The 19353-nt window shown below is 48.6% G+C and overlaps 1 protein-coding gene across 2 annotated transcripts in view; it reads right to left on the reverse strand.

Moving 5' to 3' along the window:
* ITGA4 (integrin subunit alpha 4) overlaps window positions 1-19353 on the reverse strand; it is an 80207-nt gene that overhangs the window by 7306 nt on the left and 53548 nt on the right. For both annotated transcript variants that reach the window (XM_055308540.1, XM_055308541.1), the window contains exons 18-22: window positions 7268-7418; window positions 5705-5800; window positions 4941-5020; window positions 4326-4409; window positions 2328-2418 (exon numbers count right to left, since the gene is read on the reverse strand). In XM_055308540.1, the coding sequence (XP_055164515.1) occupies window positions 2328-2418; window positions 4326-4409; window positions 4941-5020; window positions 5705-5800; window positions 7268-7418 (502 nt within the window). The remainder of the gene's footprint in view (window positions 1-2327; window positions 2419-4325; window positions 4410-4940; window positions 5021-5704; window positions 5801-7267; window positions 7419-19353) is intronic.

Consider the following 19353-nt stretch of genomic DNA (forward strand, 5'->3'; position numbering starts at 1 on the left):
TGAGCCCGGATGCTTCACCACATTGATAGCAGTGGCCGTGTGTGGTTGGCAGCTGCAAAGGGAGACCGAATATCCATATGTCAGAACTTTGTGCAGTTTGCGAATAATTTATTCATCTTTCCTAGCCCTTCCTTTTGACATTGATTAGGCTAAAATGTCCAGGCTGATAGTTATTGCAGAAACAGTCTAAAGAAAAAGACCACACCATGCATCTGTGTGGCACTTTATGTACCTAACAACCCACGATCCAGTGATCCTCACTACTATCCTGTGACGCGAGCTGACATTTTATTCTGCAGCTCAGGAAAAGGCTCAGAGGTATGCATGATGCACCTAGGATGGCCAAAAAGTGACAAGAATTGGGACTAACGCTCCAGTGTCCTACCTCCAATGCTCACGTTTCACAAAATCACCCCGCTGAGAGGATAATCCTCTTTGGCAGTGAGTGAATAAGAGTATATTTTATTTAGTTTGGGGTAAGGATAATCATGCTGATGCACTCAGAAAAATCATAAAGGGGACGAGAAAATACAACAGCCTTTTAATAATAATGCATGTATAAGTAGGGGCTCTTTCATTATTAATAAGTTTGGGGATTGCCGCTGAGGAAGGAAATTGGCCCAAAATAACTGCCGCCTGCAAGCTTAGCTATGAAACCGATACAGTAACTTGGAAAAGAGATGTGCCCCGATATCTGAATGAAGGAGGCAGCCTCCTCGATTTGCAATGAGCTTCAGGCCGCCTGGGACCTGGAAGAGAACATGTCGCTGGTGGAAATTGCTAGGCCACGGGGCACTGGGCAGCTGCAGAAACTGGTTTCAGGGATGAACACCCAGCGCTGCCCAGACCTCTGGACAGAGTCGTCCTCAGGCCAGCAAATGATCAGTCTAACCTAAAATATCTTTCATCCTCGTTTTCCGGGTAACACTGAGACCTCTAAGAACCTCCACAATTTTGCAGACTCCCCCAGGCTGCAGAGAGGACGGCCAGGCCCAGTCACGCCACCGTAACTTACGTGGAAAAGACCTTCCAATTAAATGACTGAAAAACACTTCCCATGAATTCTAAGTAAAGAAACAGGCCTTCTAGGGTCTAGCTCAGTTTCTGTTTTAGTTTATTGGAGCACAGAACTCCCACTGGGCTCTGAGAGGAGCACTTCCTGGGACTCCGAAGCACAGGGCTATGGTTTTTCAACACGACTGTACACTAACACAACAAAAACTTGGGTGCACGTAGGGTCAGCAGGACGCCAAGGTCATTCTTCTATAGATCTGGGGCAGGAATGCCCAGGAATTTACATTTTGAATAGGTACTTCAAGTGAGTCTGACCTATGTTTTCCTTTTTTTTTTTTTTTTCTCAATTTTTAAGAAAAGATTTATTTTAGAGAAGGAGCATGAGCAGGGAGGGGAGGGGAAGATAGCATCTTAAGCAGGCTCCATGCTGAGCACAGAGCCTGACGCGGGCTCGATCTCACAACCACAAGACCAAGACCTGAGCTAAAACCAAGAATCAGAGGCTTAACCGACTGAGCCACCCAGGTGCCCCACTGACCTACCTTGTTGCATTGAAACATTGAAAATGTTTGAAAACAATGATTGAAGGCAATCCTTGAAAGCATTGCCTTACGAAATGCCTGAATGCACCTAAATCCAGACTCAGGCACCTTCTGTAGATTGTCATGTAGCTCTAAATGTTGGGAGCGGTGCTTTGGGTTCTAAGAATATTTTTGTGGACATTATCTCCAATGCTCCCAAAACTTTCAGTTTGACAGTAAATTTTCTTTAAAAATTTAGCTTTATATTACTATGTTTGGATGATGATACTCTTTAGTTTGTTTAAGTGACACATCATCTGTAACTGGTCACGTGCCTCTGGCCTACAAGGCTGACCAAGCAGACCTTAAACAGGGCACAGCAGGTAAGAGCTCCCTTTACTGGGTAATGTTAGCGCCTGTATCACAGCTTGAACCAGGAAGAGATTTCATTGATTTGCACCCAAAGATGCTTGCCCTTGGCCCCTCCTGATTTCTGTGTGCATCTCTAGCAGATTCAGTTCCTCCCATAACTTGGCCTGTTTCGCGATTTGCCTCTGTTCCTGCGTCTGCTCCTTCCCGCTGTATTTGTAAGGAGGTGCGGGCTTCAGGAGCAGTACAAAGGCAAGGGGGGGGGGCAAGAACCCAGGAGGAGAGAGGATGGAGTAACAAGCGCGCTGCCACCAGCCATGGTGGGTCCCTGCGGCAGGGCGGCACAGCCTCTGACATCCTCTGGAGCAATGCAGCAATGACAAGCTTGCAGCTCACCACAAATACCATAACAACTTTTCTTACATGGAAAGTGAAGTTCATTTTCTCTGCCATGCACGTATCAGGCTCATATTCTTCTTTTGGCCCATATATAAATGAGGTTGGGTTGACAAACCTGAAAGAAAGAAAACTCAAGTTTAACTTGTCTTCCTTGATGAGCTATTATAAACAGTCTTTCTCTCTAGGCTCGGTTATTGCATAGCCCTTAAGTAATGCTATTTAAGACGATGTTCCAGGCTACAGAGGACTTCCAAGCACCACTGGAGATTTTTGGTTTCTTGCTAAGATACAAACTTGAGTGAAATGTAATGAAACCAGAAAGGCACGTGCTCTGACTTGAGTGACAGCCCCTCTTCCCACTGACATCCTTGGTCTGTCCTCCCAGCACTGCCTGGTTCAATCCACTGGCCATTCCTTCCCTGAGTCCTCAAATGATGCATATAAACTTGACAAAGAGGAGATGATTTCTTAGCTTTTCCCTACCGCTCCAATATCCTCCCATAGAGCTCAATCTATGTTACCTATTTTTGAATTACATCTTTCTATAATCCGGTTCCCACTCGCTATTTGTACTGAGCCCCAAGGCTGGGGAACCGTTCAAATGTCAGTGAGTATAGGAAACGTTTGTTTGTTAAGAATATAGGGTTGTCACTCCTTCCTCTGTAATTAGACAGCAGTGAACTGTAAGAAGTATTATTCTTGGGAGTCCCAGCTCCACCAAGTTGCTCATATTTGAGCTAACGTGAAGTAATGCAAAGTAAGAGAGGGTTACACCAAAACATTGGAATGGTGTACATTGAGGCAGTTTCATACCCGCAGAACATTCCTCGCTCAAAGCTATGTGTGGAGGACACTCATCCTAAGAAAGTCAAGAAAAGGGCTTCCTGGGTGGCTCAGTGGTTGAGAGTCTGCCTTTGGCTCAGGGTCCTGGGATCGAGTCCTGCATCGGGCTCCCTGCAGGGAGCCTGCTCCTCCTTCTGCCTATGTCTCTGCATCTGTGTGTCTCTCATGAATAAATAAATAAAATCTTTTAAAAAAAGTCAAGAAAAGGAGGTGAGATGAGGCTTCAAAACCCAGAAAGCTGGCATCAGCTTTGCTCTCCTCCGCCCTGATGCATTCGGTTCTGCCCTCCTGAACGGCCCCCTCTCTCTCTCCTGCTTGTTTCATCTCGCAAACGTGATCCTCAGTCCTTTCAGTTGCAGACACCATTTTATTTTTACATAATTATATGCCATCTCTGCGGGTGGTTAGAAATCATTGGGGTGGTTTATATTTAGGAGCAACAGGAAAAGCTCATCAGTCTACTGGTTCGGTATCTCCTAGCTTCTGTTCCTTTAAAAATACGGTTTTAAACAAAGACTCCTAGCCTGAATCACTTCCAGTGAATCACTAGCGGTTTTCTTAATACTCCTGAAATCTTTCTCCCCACGTTTCCTTCTTGAATCTGAGGCAGGTCCACGTAAACAATCACTAACGTTGTGGGCACCCAGTGAATGCCGGCTCCGGGGCCAGGGGTGAGCCGCTCCATGATGCACGGGGACTAAGAGCTTGTGGACAAGGGACATCTTGCAGCTTGGCTCCCTCATATCTCAATCGATTTGTCTCACGGGTAGATGCGGGTGCTGGAGAGAGATTTGCCCAAGCTTCCGCTTCTTTGAACTTGACGCTTGCTGCAGCCACAAAGCGTGATCGTGCCAACTGCGCACCCCCCTGCTCGGGGGCCCTGGTCTGCACAGAACAGGCTGACAGGCTGGGCGTGAGCTGCCGGAGGCTTATGGAGCTTTTCCAGTGAGAAATCCCACCTGGGTCCTAGCTTGAGGAGGTCTCAGTAATGACCAGAGAGGGCATTAAAATAACGAACAGCTAAGCAAGGGAATGCAACACCGAGGTCTGTGGTAAGGGCCAGAAACAGCCCGGGGTCTCTCCTTAAAAGTCTTTAAATATATTTTTTATCAATTTAACATAAGCAACAGAATTTGACATCAGTTCTCAGCTTTACAGGAGGCCTCAGTATTTACTTACCCGTGAACAGTCAGCATGACTTCATACTTGAGAGGGATTGCTAACGTCACTTTGTTCAGGTTGTCCATTTCCCGTTCATTTGCACTAGAGAAGCAAACAGAACACACACCCCGTGAGAATCCCCCAAACACAAAAATCATTTTCAGAGGGACGCCCGGGTGGCTCAGCGGTTGAGCACCTGCCTTCAGCTCAGGGGTGATCCTGGAGACCCGGGATCGAGTCCCGCATCGGGCTCCCTGCAGGGAACCTGCTTCTCCCTCTGCCTGTGTCTCTGCCTCTCTCTGTGTGTCTCATGAATAAATAAAATCTTAAAATCATCTTCAGAGAGAGCGAATCACATGTTCCGTATACTGAAGGCTTGGGGAGTGGGGGCAAAGTGGATGTGGTAGGAAGAAATGTTTATGACAGGGTTGGTAGAAACGTGCTCCCGTGACGGACTGTGTTATCTGTCCCAAAAATGGTTGGAGATTTTTGTTGTTGTTTCTTTGCTCACACAAGAGAGGTTTTCTCCTGCAGACAATGGAAACACAGCTCCATGGTTCCCCTAAGTCCTCCCACCCTAAAGTCAGGGGTCTACCTCCTTTAGCCCCATTATTTTTTCACGATGAGATATACCAGGTAGCATGCACTGTAAGGCTGAGATCCTCTTCAGCTCGGCTGAGTGAGCTCACATCCAGGAGAAAGCTGATATCCATCTGTAAAGCACAGAGAGGGAAACGCCCCTTTAAAAAAAATCTAAATATTTTTTTTAATCACCTGAATTTAAGTTTTCCTTACTGTTTGTGTTCTGTGGAATGCAGATATTTGAGACTATGTTCTAGAAGCACAGACTACTCCTCACTCAGGCAGCAAGCTAAGGGGGCAGCTGTTGGGTTTGTGGCAATTTTAAAGCACCAGCCTTTGCCGTGAGTGACACTCAGAGACAAAGGCGCCTCTCGATGTAAAGACAGGCAGGTCCAGACTGACAAAATTAGAGATGCTTTAACAACTTGAGTGAGGACTCTTGCCAGTCACACCTTTTTGTATAGCAGAGGTAACATGCCTGGCAGATAGGACCACCTGGGGTGGAGAGGGGTAGGGGGAGTGTTGGGGAGGGTGAGACAGGGGAGTAGGATTCTGATCGACACGTTCACATACCCATCTTGACACAAACATGTGCCCCCACTTTTTTTTTTTACAGTGAACATTGCCAAGAATATAAACACAATCTCAAAGATCCCAAGCCCAGTTGGAGTTTTAATTCATCGCCTAGCTACTTACCCTAAGCAAATACATAATAAATTATATATTTGCATGTGGCATAAATGGGGGGGGAAAAAGCCCAGAAAATATTTTATGCCCACGTTAGTAAGCAAAAACTGTTCAGGCTAAATGCTTACCCTTGAGAGACGATCCATGTATATATAACCAATGCTGCAGTCAAGTTTGACTGAGCCAGAGCTGTCTGTTACTTCGCAGTTTATTTGTTTCTCCTCCTAAAAGGAAAAAATGCGAACAGCTGCTTTAGGTAAGAAGGGAAGGAGAAGTCTGTAACGTAGGCTTAAGAGTGCTTTTAACGCTCCTGCAAATCCTCCACAATATAATTCCTGGGCTTGAAGCTTTCATCCACATTTGTATTCCCTATTGAATTCAAGGTCCAGGTCCTGGAAAAACCATGAAGCAAGGGACTCACGAAGTCCCTATTTCATTTTGTCTGGGATGTGAGAATGTGATAAGGGTATATAATAATAGTAACTGGCATCACAATAGGATGTATATACATATATGGGATGTGTCTATATATATATATTCTCAAATATTCAGGGAAATACACGTCACACTGTATCTATAGACTGTAGGTGTATAGATAGAAATACCGTGTACATACAAATGCTACAGAGGCAGACACATACACCACAGATGTACCACATACACGATCGATCTAGATAATATAATATATATTACATACACAGGTGCCTCAGTCCTTCAGACTATTGCAAATAGGCTCCCAGTGCTCTAGAGGAAAGGGTTACATACCCCGGAGAGGTCAGAGCATCTCTAAATGCCCCTTGGCTTGAAGGGCGAGTCTCTGGATGAGAGAGGAGTACATTGCTAAGGGAGAAGACAGGCATCAAAGGAGAAAGTGACTGAGGCTCTTCTCTTTGAAATCGACCTTATTAAGTTGCCTTGCGGATAGATTCAAGTGCTCAGGATGGAGGCCAGGTGGTAAGAAAAGGTCTCTAGGTGCTTCAAACTCTTGTAGGGAAAGTCAAATTGCCTGTGACCCGGCTGGCACCAAGATTTCTGAATCTGTGGAGACTGATGTGCGTGAGGTCTCAGCTGGAAGTTCTTTGGGAGCGAGACTGGGCATGTGAACCTAAAATGCAGAACGGTAACGCTGGGAGCCCCGCTGGGAGGACCGGTATTGCTTGCTCAGGGACCGCAGCCAAGACTGAGCAGCACGGTGGCACCAGACGAGGTTATCAGTGAGGAAAGCAGCAGCACCCAAGCACCTTGCCTGGGACAACTGGGTCTCTCCCACTGGAACGTTCGGAAGCAGGACGCGGACTCTCTGGAACTTAGGGACCAAGCAACTTGTCATTTTGATGAGGAGCATGAAGGAAGTCTCAAAAATAAATGGAAACTCGAGTGGTAAGTCCGCATGTACCTCAAATATTTAGGCCTCACATCAATTAAATGGATTATACCATTTACATTTTTTTGCAGATTTTTTTTTTATTGAGAGTGTGTGTGTGCATGCATGTGTGGGCACCAGTGTGTGGGGGTGGGGGGGGGCAGAGAGGCAGGGAGCCCATTGCTGGGCTCAACGTCAGGATCCTGGGATCATGACCTGAGCCAAAGGCAGAAGTTTAACAGACTGAGCCACCAGGTAACCCTATACCATTTACAATAAAAAAAAAGAATAAATATAGTATCACTCTACTATGGTTTTCCATACTTACTAGATCTAAAATCTTAATGAAGTAAAGGCCGGAGGGGAGTCTGATGTGCAGAGCCGTTTCATATGCATCATCTCCAGCATTAAACAAAGACACATTCAACATCACTGTCTTCATGCTTCCAACAGCAACATAGGTCTTATTTTCATGTGGCCTAAAAATTAAGCAATAGTTAGTTCTTGTTGGGGAAATAAAAATCTCATTTCCCCATTTATCCTCAACATAAAATACCAATTTGGAAAAAATACCAATTTGGAAAAAATACCACGGGGCGAGGACTCCATGCAAGTGGATACAAATTCATCTTAGAAACAGCTCCATTTCTCACGTTTCAGATAAATTCAGTCAGCTATGATCCAGGAAACATGTTATTTTTAATTAGTTATAATTAAGTTAATCCTGTTTCATTTCTATAATTCTAGCCTATTTTCCTCATTGTTTCACATGCATTCTTTGTTTTTCTTTCTTTACCCTTGAAAAAAAACCTTAAACCAGCTGCTGCCTGAACCAAAGGGGGAAATGGGGAGAACTGGGAAAAGGCGACGAGAGAGACGACTTCCCACCAAAAGAGAGGATGTTCTGGTGGAATGAGCGCAGCCTGGGGAACGGACTGCAATGCTCAGCAGTGGGGCCACCACAACCTGCTGCACTGCAGCTCACTGCCCAAGGCCGCCTGGGCACCTGGGCAGTAACCGGACCAAATTCAAAAATGGAACTGCGGCCGCGCTTCCCCACCCTGTGAACCGGGAAGAGAAGGCTGCTGCAGAGCCAGCAGAGGAGGGAGCGCTCAGTTCTGCCTCTGGCCCCAGGTCTGCAAGGTGGGAGGAGGTGCTTCAGCATTTTGAAGCCTCAGCCACCACCCAGGAGAGCAAGAATTACTACATTGAACACGTGGCTCATGCACGTGGCCTCTGCACAATTCATTTCGGTATGAAACACAACGGCTGGAATGTTCTAAGGCCTCCAGGTAACTGCCTGCAGTGCCCATTCTCCTTACAGTGAGAGGATGAGAAAAGCCCAAAGAAAACTCACACAGCGATTCTATATAAGCTTTCCCTCAAGACACATTCTTAGATAGTGAGCAATTTAAAATTTAGAAACATTGGTTCAACAGCTGATGGATGTGACCCAAGACAAAGCATGGTGAGGCTACTCCCAGCAGGAAGAAAGGCAAATACTCACCTGGCACTTGAGAGGGTTTCCTCCAGTCTACACTGTACCATTCTAACCAACATCTGTACCGAAGATTAGTGTCTGAATAAGCTATGGAAATGCTAAATGCGGAGTCAGCATTTCATAGTCATTTGTGAATTGATTGGAAACAAAGGGTGTTTGAGAACAGAGTTTAAGAACAGGTTTCAAAATGCATGCTTGGTGGGGCAGCCCTGGTGGCTCAGCGGTTTGAGAGCCGTCTGCAGCCCGGGGCCTGATCCTAGAGACCCAGGATCGAGTCCCACGTCGGGCTCCCTGCATGGAGCCTGCTTCTCCCTCTGCCTGTGTCTCTGCCTCTTTCTCTCATCTCTGTGTATTCTCATGAATAAATAAATAAAATCTTTTTTTTTTAAAAAAATGCATGCTTGGGACCATTGCTTGAAGACACATGAACGACCAACCGCCTGGGACTGAAAGCTCCTCTATAATCATCACATTTGTTACTCCCAGATACAGAAATAGCTTAATAGTTTAAAAGATCCGCATCCTGGAGTACAGGACAGATGTGTAAACAAATATTATAAACCCAGGGGAAAGAGCTGTGAGTGAGGGGCTCTGGGACACCAAGGCAGGGGCACCACTTTTGCCTGAAGGTAGCAAAGGCATGTTGCTTCTTGCTTTCCTACCATGATTATTTAGGATTATTTGTAAACATTATTATTAATAATTTTAGGATTATTATTTGTTAACATGAAGATAGGAACACCGCATGACGGAACACGACTTAACATGGATTACACCCTTAATGGGTTCCCCAAGTCGCCCTTCTCCAGTCCCCTTCTCACGCTGCCAGAGAGGCTCACTCTCCAGGAAGCAAACTCGACCCTGTCACGTGCCCGCTGAATGTCCTTCAGTGCCTTCGGGGCGGGGGCTGACGTGCGAGCGCAGCACAGGAGGCCTCACCCTCCTCTGCACAACTCAGTCCTTCGCTGCAGCCACGCACCTGCTAACAGGTGTCCAAGCACCTGGTTCTGTAACTACCTCAAGCTCTCACTCTCTCTGACCTTGACATCTCTCCTCCGCAGGTCTCTGGTTGATCTGTGCTTGTGCAAGGCTCAGCTAGGTGTTAAAAGTTCTCTGAAGTTCTTCCAGTTGATACTCATAGCCAAGCCCTAGCACTCGGCACTGCTCTCCCCGACAACACCAGCTGCTCCCCCTCCTCAACATCAGTATAAATTCTACCAAATTATAACTAGGTTTTTCTGTTCCGTGAAAGCATATGGATTCCAAATGTCTCGTTAAGTAAACGTCCACTGCTACTACCTTCACGTGATCTGTACCCCATCGCACAACCTAACACTTTCGAGGCAATTGAGCTAATGGATTGACCAATAAATCAATGGCAGCATCAACACTGGGAAGAGTATGGTTTGTTTTTTAAAATATATTTATTAGAGGGGCACCTGGGGGGCTCAGTGGCTGAGCGTCTGCCTTTGGTTCAGGGCGTGATCCTGGGGCCCCAGATTGAGTCCCGCATCCGGCTCCTTGCAGGAAGCCTGCTTCTCCCTCGGTCTTTTCTCTGCCTCTCTCTGTGTGTCTCTCATGAATAAATAAATTCTTTAAAAAAAAAAAAAGATTTGAGAGCGAACATGCACGTGTGGGGGGAGGGAGGGAGAGAGAGAGAGACAGACAGACAGACAGAGAAGCAGGCTTCCCGCTGAGCACGGAGGCTCCCCTCGGGGCTCGATCCCAGAACCCTGAGACCGTCACCTGACCTGAAGTCAGATGCTTAACCGACTGAGCCACTCAGGCGCCCCTGGAAGTGGTTTTTGAGAACTATATGAACTGCAGAATGTGCAAACACATTACAGACCCTTCTCCCCATCCTTCTACTTCTAACGGCACAGCTCTGAGAAGCCGCACAGTTCACTTATACCTAAGAATTCTTCCCCTCTTCTGATTTTTTCCCCCATTTTACACTTACTTATCGAGATAGCACATACAGAAAAACACACACGTCCTCAGATTCACAGCTCCGTGAATTTTTACAAACTGAATACACTAAATGAAAGCAGCGCCCAGATCAAGACAATGTGGTACCTGCATGAGAAAAACGTCCTTCAGTTACTGTCCCCCCCAACCCCCGCCCCCCGTCATCTCCCTGGTTTCAGTGGAGCCTGGCTTTGCCTGGTTTTATGTTCCCGGTAAGTGGAATCACTAAGTATCAGGCTTTACTTGAAATTTTGCTTAGAACGTTAATCTCCTTTGAAAAAAATGGGGTGCACAGTGGCTCCACGGTTGAACGTCTGCCTTCGGCTCAGGGCATGACCCCGGGGTCCTGGGATCGAGTCCTGCATCAGGCTCCCTGCCTGGAGCCTGCTTCTCCCTCGGCCTGGATGTCTCAGGAGTAAATAAAATCTTAAAAAAAACCCAAACCACATGCTCCTCTCTACGATGGAGTGCTAAACTGTCTACTATCGCTGGCGTGTACGTTTCAGTGTGTGAGCAGACCACGTTTTCTCTATCCCTGCAGTGACCATTGGGAACTTGGGCAATTCCAGTTTGGAGCTGTTACAGTCTTTTGGTGAACATACAGACGTACTTCTGTTGGGTCGGTCTGTCCGTCTGTCTGGGAGCCAGCCCCTGACAGTTTGTGAACCAGGATCAACTCCTGAACATCTCTAAGTGTGGCTTATTTTGGCAACCAGCTTACATCATAGCGACAAATTATATTTAGGTAACAAAATGGACTAGGAGGAACCAGAGTATGCCCCCCCCCCAATCAAGACGTAGTACAGAGCAGTCACGTAAAAAGCAAGCGCAGGGCCGGCAAACTGCCGTCCCCAGGCCAACCGGGCCTGCCTGGGGCTCACGGAGCTTGGCTGGAGCCCACCCCGTGCTCCCCGGGCCGCACCGCACCTCTGCCCCACGGAGCCTAGAATATTCACCCCCCCCCCCCAGGAAAAAGTGAGCTGGCTCTGCCACGGAGCAGCCGCCCGAGAGCACACGTCACGTCGCCACGCTCACACCCTGTAGGACTCTGACGACAACAGAGGCCTTGTTCTGGGGGCCCCCGATGCGGCAGCGGAGAAAATCCACCCCCTCCCAACTCAGAATTCCTGGGCTGGTTCTGGAGACGCCGAGCAGGGAAGAGCGGGCACACACGGGCAGACACGGGCACACGCAGGCACACGGCGGCTCCAGCCCCTGAGCCCTGCGGTGGGACGGTGGCTCTTTTCTGGAAGGAGGGTCAGAGCTGACGGACCCGTGATCCTCAAGGGGGGCCGCGGCCTCAGGGTGGAGGAGTCAGCTCCGTGGTGCCCAGCTCGCCCCCACCGTGCGCGGAACCCGCGTGGAGTCACTCTTGCTCGTGCCCCAAACACCGCGGCCCCACGTCCCCGCCCCCTGCTTGTGGCTAAACACCGGGGCCCCACGTCTGCCCCCTGCTTGTGGCTAAACACCGGGGCCCCACGTCTGCCCCTTGTTTGTGCCCTAAACACCGCGGCCCCATGTATCCCCCGTTGTGGCCTAAGCACAGCAGCCCCACGTCCCCCCATGCCCTAAACACAGCAGGCCCATGTCCTCCCCTCCATGTGGCCTAAACACAGCGACCCCACGTCCCCCACCTTGTGTCCCAAACACAGCGGCCCCACGTTCCCCCCTTGTGCCTTAAACACAGTGACCCCACATCCCCCCCTTGTGCCTTAAACACAGTGACCCCACATCCCCCCCTTGTGCCCACAGTGGCCCCACGTCCCCCCCTTGTGCCTTAAACACAGTGACCCCACATCCCCCCTTGTGCCCCAGTGACCCATCACCCCCTTGTGCCCTAAACACAGTAGCCCCACGTCCCCTCTGCCCCCGTGCCCTAAGCACAGCGACCCCCACCCCCCCCCACAATCACGTTCAACCAAAGGCACCTAAGAGGTCCAAAAACTAAACTTGGGCCTGGCAGGAAGGTGTAACCGAGAGCGCAGAAGAGCCGCCCAGAACAGACACCAGGAGACACCCCAAACCAAGCATCCGTCAGCAGGGGGGCCCGGGTGGGGGCCAGGGGTGCTAGGGCCCCAGCAGCAGGCACTGGAGACACACCAGGGTCACCTTCGAGCGGCCAGACTCCCCGCCTGGTTTCCATCGTCGAGCCACGTCGCCGCGGGACCAGCACCGAGCCCGCCCTTTCCACCTACAGGACCCCCACTGCCCGCGGCCGTCAGAGGGGCACCCCCAGCTCCAGACGGGGTGCGGCCAAGGCTCGGGCGGTGGCCACAGGCCGGGGGCTCCCCGGGGCCAATTCATGCCTCTCGAACACGTGCGGGGCACTCGCTCGCAGTCTGCCAAGTGGCCCAGGGTCCCCACAACTCCAACACCTCGGGGGGGGGGCGGTGTCCGCAGAGATGGCAGCTGAGTAAGAAGAGGGGGTGACCCGCCAACCATAGGCCTCAGCACCGAGCCCCACGGCCCCGGGCGCACAGCACTGCTGGGTCCTGCCAGAGAAGCGGCCCGGCCAAGTGGGGAGCACAGCCCGCCCGGATGGGGCGCATCGGTGCGTAGCAGCTACTGGTCTGTGACCAGGGCGCCGGAGCCAAACAACAGAACCCCAGGGGCCCCTGCTGACACAGGTCAAGGTGCAGGCTTCATCTCTCCGGCAGAAAACGAGCCGGCGGCAAGCGGCCTCCAGGCCCCTGAGCCTGCGTCCTCTTTGTGTTACTGACTTCAGGAAGAAAGAAAACACTAGAAAATTCTCATCGACGAAAACATGTCAGGTGACAGACATTTGGGGAGATGGCACTTGAATAAAGGAAGACTCCCTGGGGTCCCGAGGACGAGAGCCGAAGATCTGAGACCGGGACGTACAGTTAGCAATTAGCAGGCTTTACTGTGTCAAGCGTCTAATTCATCTTTCAAGACTCTGACGTCCGTGAGGCATAGATTCCTACCATCTCCATCTTAAAAATGCATAATTTTGATAGACGTGCTCTCGGGGGGCGGCGGGGAGCCAAAGACGAGAGTGGAAGAGTCTGGGCACTGCTTGCTGTCTACCTGACAGGCACCTCCCGAATCTGCTAGAAGAACCCCATATTGTTTAGGCAGAAGGCAGGACTCCCTCGATGTAGCAGAAGAGAAGCCCCCCGAGTTCTGACCGAGCTGCGACAGTCATGAGGACCCCATTGCCCTGCAGCCGGGATGGGCCGGGGTGAGTGTGTGACCAGGCCGTTCCGCAGAGTGAAGGTCCACCCCCCTTGCTGGACGGCCGCTCAGCGGCATTGGTTTTGGCCTTCGCCCCTCTTTTGTTGGGAACCTCGATGCTGCTCAAGCCTTGGGGAGCCCGAGGGGGGAAAAAAAACAAGAGAACCGGAAAGGTGACCACGCGCATCCAGTTTGGGAAGCTGCCCATGAACCCTGCGGCCGCCTCCTGCTTTTTATGCAAAAATAATCACGTGCCTTTGTCGTCTAAGTCACGATTCACCAGGTGGTGCTCCCTGCAGTGGAAAGCAGTCCTGACAGGAAGGCGCTTGCTCAGGAAAAGCCTCCCCCACTGACCCCAAGACACACGCCTGGGGTCCGGAAGGGAAGTAGAGGCATGTAGCCCAGCCGTCTATGGGGAAGGCTTGGTTTTGGACACGCCTGCGGGATGGCTAACCCTTGCGATTATATTTGCAATCTCAATCAACTGCTTGTCTTTGCTCATCTTCGTTTTGCAGCGCGAGCCCGTGTGCCCAGGGTTCGTTGTGCTGAGCTGCAGACGTGCGGGAAGAGGCCTCAACCTCATGAGAACGTGAGACCACGTGCGCACATGTGGCTCAGGGGGCCGTGGGCGGTGGCTCACAGCAGTTCCCAGCAAGGCTCTTGCCTACACAGGTTTGTAGCTCTGAGGCCCACAGATGCATCAGTGCCAGGGGGGTTACGGGCAGGAGCGTGCCGAGCAAAGGGTCGCAGGCGCTTACTGTGCCGGAGGGGTGGGCCAGGCCGACTGTCGTCTCATGGACTGTACCCTTCACTGCAGGCCTGAAGGTTAATTAGAAGAGTTTTCACTTGGAAATTCCTCAAACAAGGTATCTTTTACCTAACAGAGACAGCCGATGGCTCTCCTAGGTGACGCCAAAGACGTGGGACTTACACCTAATGCCGACGTTTGAGCCACGTCCAACCTCACAAAGTGGCAAACCATGGCCCAGGCTGTCGGGCGGCTTTCTTGGGACATAAAGAGACATTAAACTCCAGACAAATAACCCCCACACATGCAGAAAATGTAGAGGATTCAGTGGCAGTATTTCATCTCGAGGCCCAAGTAAAACTTTTTTTTTTTTTTAAATCCTGGTTTACACATATCCCAATAACAATGTTCTCAAAAATAACTTTTACGAACCTTCATGTATTTCAGGCTTTGTGCTATGCACCCAGTTTGCATGACTGTTTTTTTTTTTTCTTCTTTAAAACCACCTCATAGGGCGCCTGGGTGGCTCAGTGGTTGAGCATCTGCCCTTGGCTCAAGGTCCCGCGTCGGGCTCCCTGCAGGGAGCCTGCTTCTCCCTCTGCCTGTGTCTCTGCCTCTCTCTCTGGGTCTCTCATCAATAAATAAATAAAATCTTTAAAAATAAATAAATAAAACCACCTCATAGAGTAGGTACTATTTTACCTTCTTATCAATGAAAGAGGTTCATGGAGTTCAAAAGGCTACTCTCAAAAGCCTGACTCCAGCTCTGAAACTCTTCACCACCACGTTGCTTCCCAAATTTTAGTTTGATAAAAACGACTCGTAGCCCTATCAGTACTGAGCTTTTTTTGGCCTGGTGCCCATAGGTTCTGACTTGGGCGGGGTGGGGGGGGGGAGCGGTTTGCAGCCTAGAAAACTGCATTTCTAATTAAGCATTTCAGGTGATTCCCATGAAGGTGACTCAAAGATGACACTTTCAGAGACACCGCCTAACCTGCCATTTAAAACCATAATAGATTTCACAGACGTCAAGAAATATCACTTCAAAGTAAAAAAAAAAAAAAGTAATGTAGGTAATGTAATTTTATTGTGAGAATATATGCACTGAAGACAAAGTAATCATTACATGATTTCATATCTTAATTTAAGGATGTATTTTCATTCTTCAGGAAAGAAACATTCTTAGTAAGATTTTCATATAAACTTCAATGTCCCATTTTTTTTTTCATAGGCCGGAGCAGTTGCAGAGAAAGATGACAAAAGGGACAGTGGGAGTGCCTGATTTAAGAAAATGAAAACACTACTTATTTGTAGCTCAGATAAGAAGAGGAGCCATGTGGGTGAGAGCTTATCAAAGGCCCGCGACAGCAAAAACACCAAGAAAATGAAGCACTCGAGGAAGAAAATAAATACATGAATGGGAAGGTTGTAAATTATTCATCTCATAACTCAACAAAGGCACCGCATTACATGCTGGGGTACAAAGTAGTTAGTAGTCATTGTTTTTGGACTCTCTGAGCAGCCAATCTGGATAATTTCAGTATAAAGTCCAATTATAAATCAAATAGGTTAGGGCTTCTTGGCCCTCAACTGTGGATGCTCAAGGCTATACTGGCATTGCCTAAGTGAAAAGAATTAATTTATTCTCTGCCATATGTGATCCCACCCCAGCAGGGTACTCAACACTGTTTGTCAACCTTTTTACTCATTCCTATTCCGTTTATTGTAACAGCTATTTTGAATCTTTTCCCATTCCCTTCAAGTTCCCAAATCCATCCTCAGAGCCCTCACTTTCCATATAGTCACTTGCTTTTTATCCCAGCCATCCCCGAACTCTGTTTTTCCCCTCCTTCCACATTGAGCTTTCTTAATCCATGCCAAGCACCTTTTCATAGTTTCTCAGCTCAAGGTAAGGAGAACTTAACTTCTCTAAGGCGACTCCTCCAGCTGGGTCTGACCCCATGCCGTTTCCTTAGGACCTTGTTCCCTTCCCAGCAAACAACCGTTAGTCACCTACAGCATTCCAGGCACTGTCAACACCCAGATGAAAAGACAGAAACCGGTCTTGCTGCAGCTCACGACATAGCGTGGAGACAGACAATAAGGATGGGGAGCCTAAGTGCAGTAGGACCGGGGTCGCAGGACTGGGGTTTGTGTAGCTGGAGACAAAGAAAGACAGCTGAGATTTATAAGACAAACGCGAGTTGATCAGGTAGGTAATTAGGAGAAACAAAAAGATACAGAGGCTCAGGAAAGTGTGCATGACCAAACGACTAGAAGTATTGTCATTGATGGAAAAAAAAAAAAAATCCCCGGGCACAACTGAGAAAGAGCATTAGGTTGAGGTTGTAAGTTTTTTTTTTTTTTTTTTTTTTGAAGTTGTAAGTTCTAAGGAGCCAATGGAGCACGTTATCAGCATTAGAAAGCTCACCCTCGAAAAATACCACAGTAGGGGGATTAGAATAAACGCAAAATCAGAGGCCAGAAGCCCAGAAAGTGGGCAAGCTTGGTGATCTAGGTAGGATACTGAGCACCTGGTTGGGAGCTATTGTGGCAGAGAGAGGAGTATGATGGATATGAGGTACACCTGCAGGGGTAGTATCACAGAACATAGGGGGTTTACTGTATGTGGGGGGTAAGGAAGAGAAGAATGCAGGTTGAGTTCTAGCCTGTTGGCTTCGGCGACTACTGGCTGTGTCCCTGGTGGACAGTGGCTGGGCACCCAGGAGGACATGTCTAATGGACAGCCGGGTGTGTGGGTGTGGAGCTCTGAGACACTTGGCTGAACATCAGCAGTGTAGACAGGCCAGGTGAGGTCACAGCTGTGGGGAGGCTTGTCCAGGGAAAATGGTGGGGGTGAGGTGTGGGGAACCATGTGAGAAAGTGGGAGAGAGAAAGGGTTTAGGAAGCCAAGGGAGCCAAAAATCAAGATCCTCAAAAGACAACTGAGGAAGAGCTAGGGAAGTAGGAGGGGAAGAGAGTCTGATGCAACATGGAGCTTCAAAGCAAAAGGTGAAGGGAGTAGCCTGCAGGTGCCTTGGAGGAGAGTCCAGGTAGTCTGAAACGTGCCCCCTGGACTCAAGGATATTTTGCTCATCAATTTAGGTTTTTTTTTTTTTTTTACCCCCTCTGACTTTGACCCTCACACTAGTTCATGTCTTCCCATGATTAAATAAATAACTTTCATCATAAAATAAACATAAAAATTCTTAAGTTTGAACCGACTCGTATATTCTTCTTCCATTTAAACACTGACTGTTACTTGGCTGCATCTGCAGTGAAATCTCCACCTTAAAAATTCGCCAGGGACATCCTTTTCTCACCCAGCAGTCACAGTTTAAACGCCAATCCCCATGACCTTTCCTCAAGGCACTGCGCTGTCTGGTCTCTCTCTACAAAAGTTTACAATATTCAGTCCCCCTCTCTGTCCTCTCCACTAGCTCTTTCCCTATGGATCTGGTTTCTTTACTTCTCTGAGGATACCTTTTTCAGTTTCCTCCCGAGACTCCAGATTCTTGTTGGAATCTTTATTTTTATTTATTTTTTTATTGGTGTTCAATTTGCCAACATACAGAAAAACACCCAGTGCTCATCCCATCAAGTGCCCCCCTCAGTGCCCGCCACCCAGTCGCCCCCACCCCCCACCCTCCTCCCCCTTCCACCATCCCTAGTTCATTTTCCAGAGTTAGGAGTCTTTATGTTCTGTCTCCCTTTCTGATATTTCCTATTCATTTCTTCTCCGTTCCCCTCTATTCCCTTTCACTATTATTTATATTCCCCAAATGAATGAGACCATATAATGTTTGTCATGAGAGACACAGAGAGGGAGGCAGAGACACAGGCAGAGGGAGAAGCAGGCTCCATGCAGGGAGCCCGATGCGGGACTCGATCCCGGGACCCTGGGGTCACAACCTGAGCTGAAGGCAGACGGTCTACCGCTGAGCACCCCCCCCCCGGCGTCCCTTGTTAGAATCCTTAAATAAAACTGTCCCCTCCCCAACTTGATCCTTAGTTCTCCTCTCTCTGAAGTTCACATTTCCACATGTTCCCCACTCCCAACCCCCTTCCCCCATGCTCATAAATCGCTGAAGTGTAAACAGTTCTCAAAAACGATCCTGAACAAGATTTCCAAGTGGAAAGCTGAGTATAGAAATCCCACCAAATTCAACATGCCCCAGTTTGAACTTGTCTCCTTTATGTCCCCACCTCCCCAAAATCAGTTCGCACTGTCCTGTCACTGATGCCTCCTCGACCTCCTGCGCTTCCTGTACACAGCAGCCCTCAACCTCAGGACGGATTCTCGCTCTCCGGTCCTCACTTCTCACATCTCCCCTCCAGCATGCACACCAATTTCAAAATCGGGTTATTTAAACATGTTATGAAATTGCAGTGGTTTATCTCCCGTGACAAAGTAGTAACAACAACTAACGTTTGTCTGATTCTGTGGCCCGGGTAGGCCGGATACGCGTGTCTCCTCTTATGACATCCCCTCCATGGATTGAGACAAGCAAGGTGCCCTATTCCCTTTCAAATGTGTCCTATATGTTTAGGGATTTCTTTTGTTTCGTACAGCAGTCTGACTTACGTAATCAGTTTTTGGATGACAGAACCAAACCAACCACTAAGCATTATGTTAGTGAACGTGAGCTCATTTTGTCACCAAAACTCTATGAATAGGCATTTACAAATGTCTAAAACATAACTACAAAAATGATAACCCAAGGCGCAATCAAATCCCAAAATACCTTCTGAGTGGTCAGTAAAAGATGAAAACACGCTTTACAAAACCCTGGTGCTCACATATTCTCATTCTTCAAAAAGTGCTCACCTCTGAGTATATACGTTCTGTGAGGGACGCGTAGATCCCTGCACCTCTCTCAGTAGGACATGTTCTTGTTCAATTCTTTGAACGCTGCTAATCCCCCAGGGGTAGTTCTTACTTTTTCCCCTCTTTGGAACTCCCAAGCACACACCCATTGCCCACCTTGGCAAGTAACCCTAA

Source organism: Nyctereutes procyonoides, unplaced genomic scaffold, assembly GCF_905146905.1.
Source record: "Nyctereutes procyonoides isolate TBG_1078 unplaced genomic scaffold, NYPRO_anot_genome, whole genome shotgun sequence".
NCBI classification, from domain to species: Eukaryota; Metazoa; Chordata; class Mammalia; order Carnivora; family Canidae; genus Nyctereutes; species Nyctereutes procyonoides.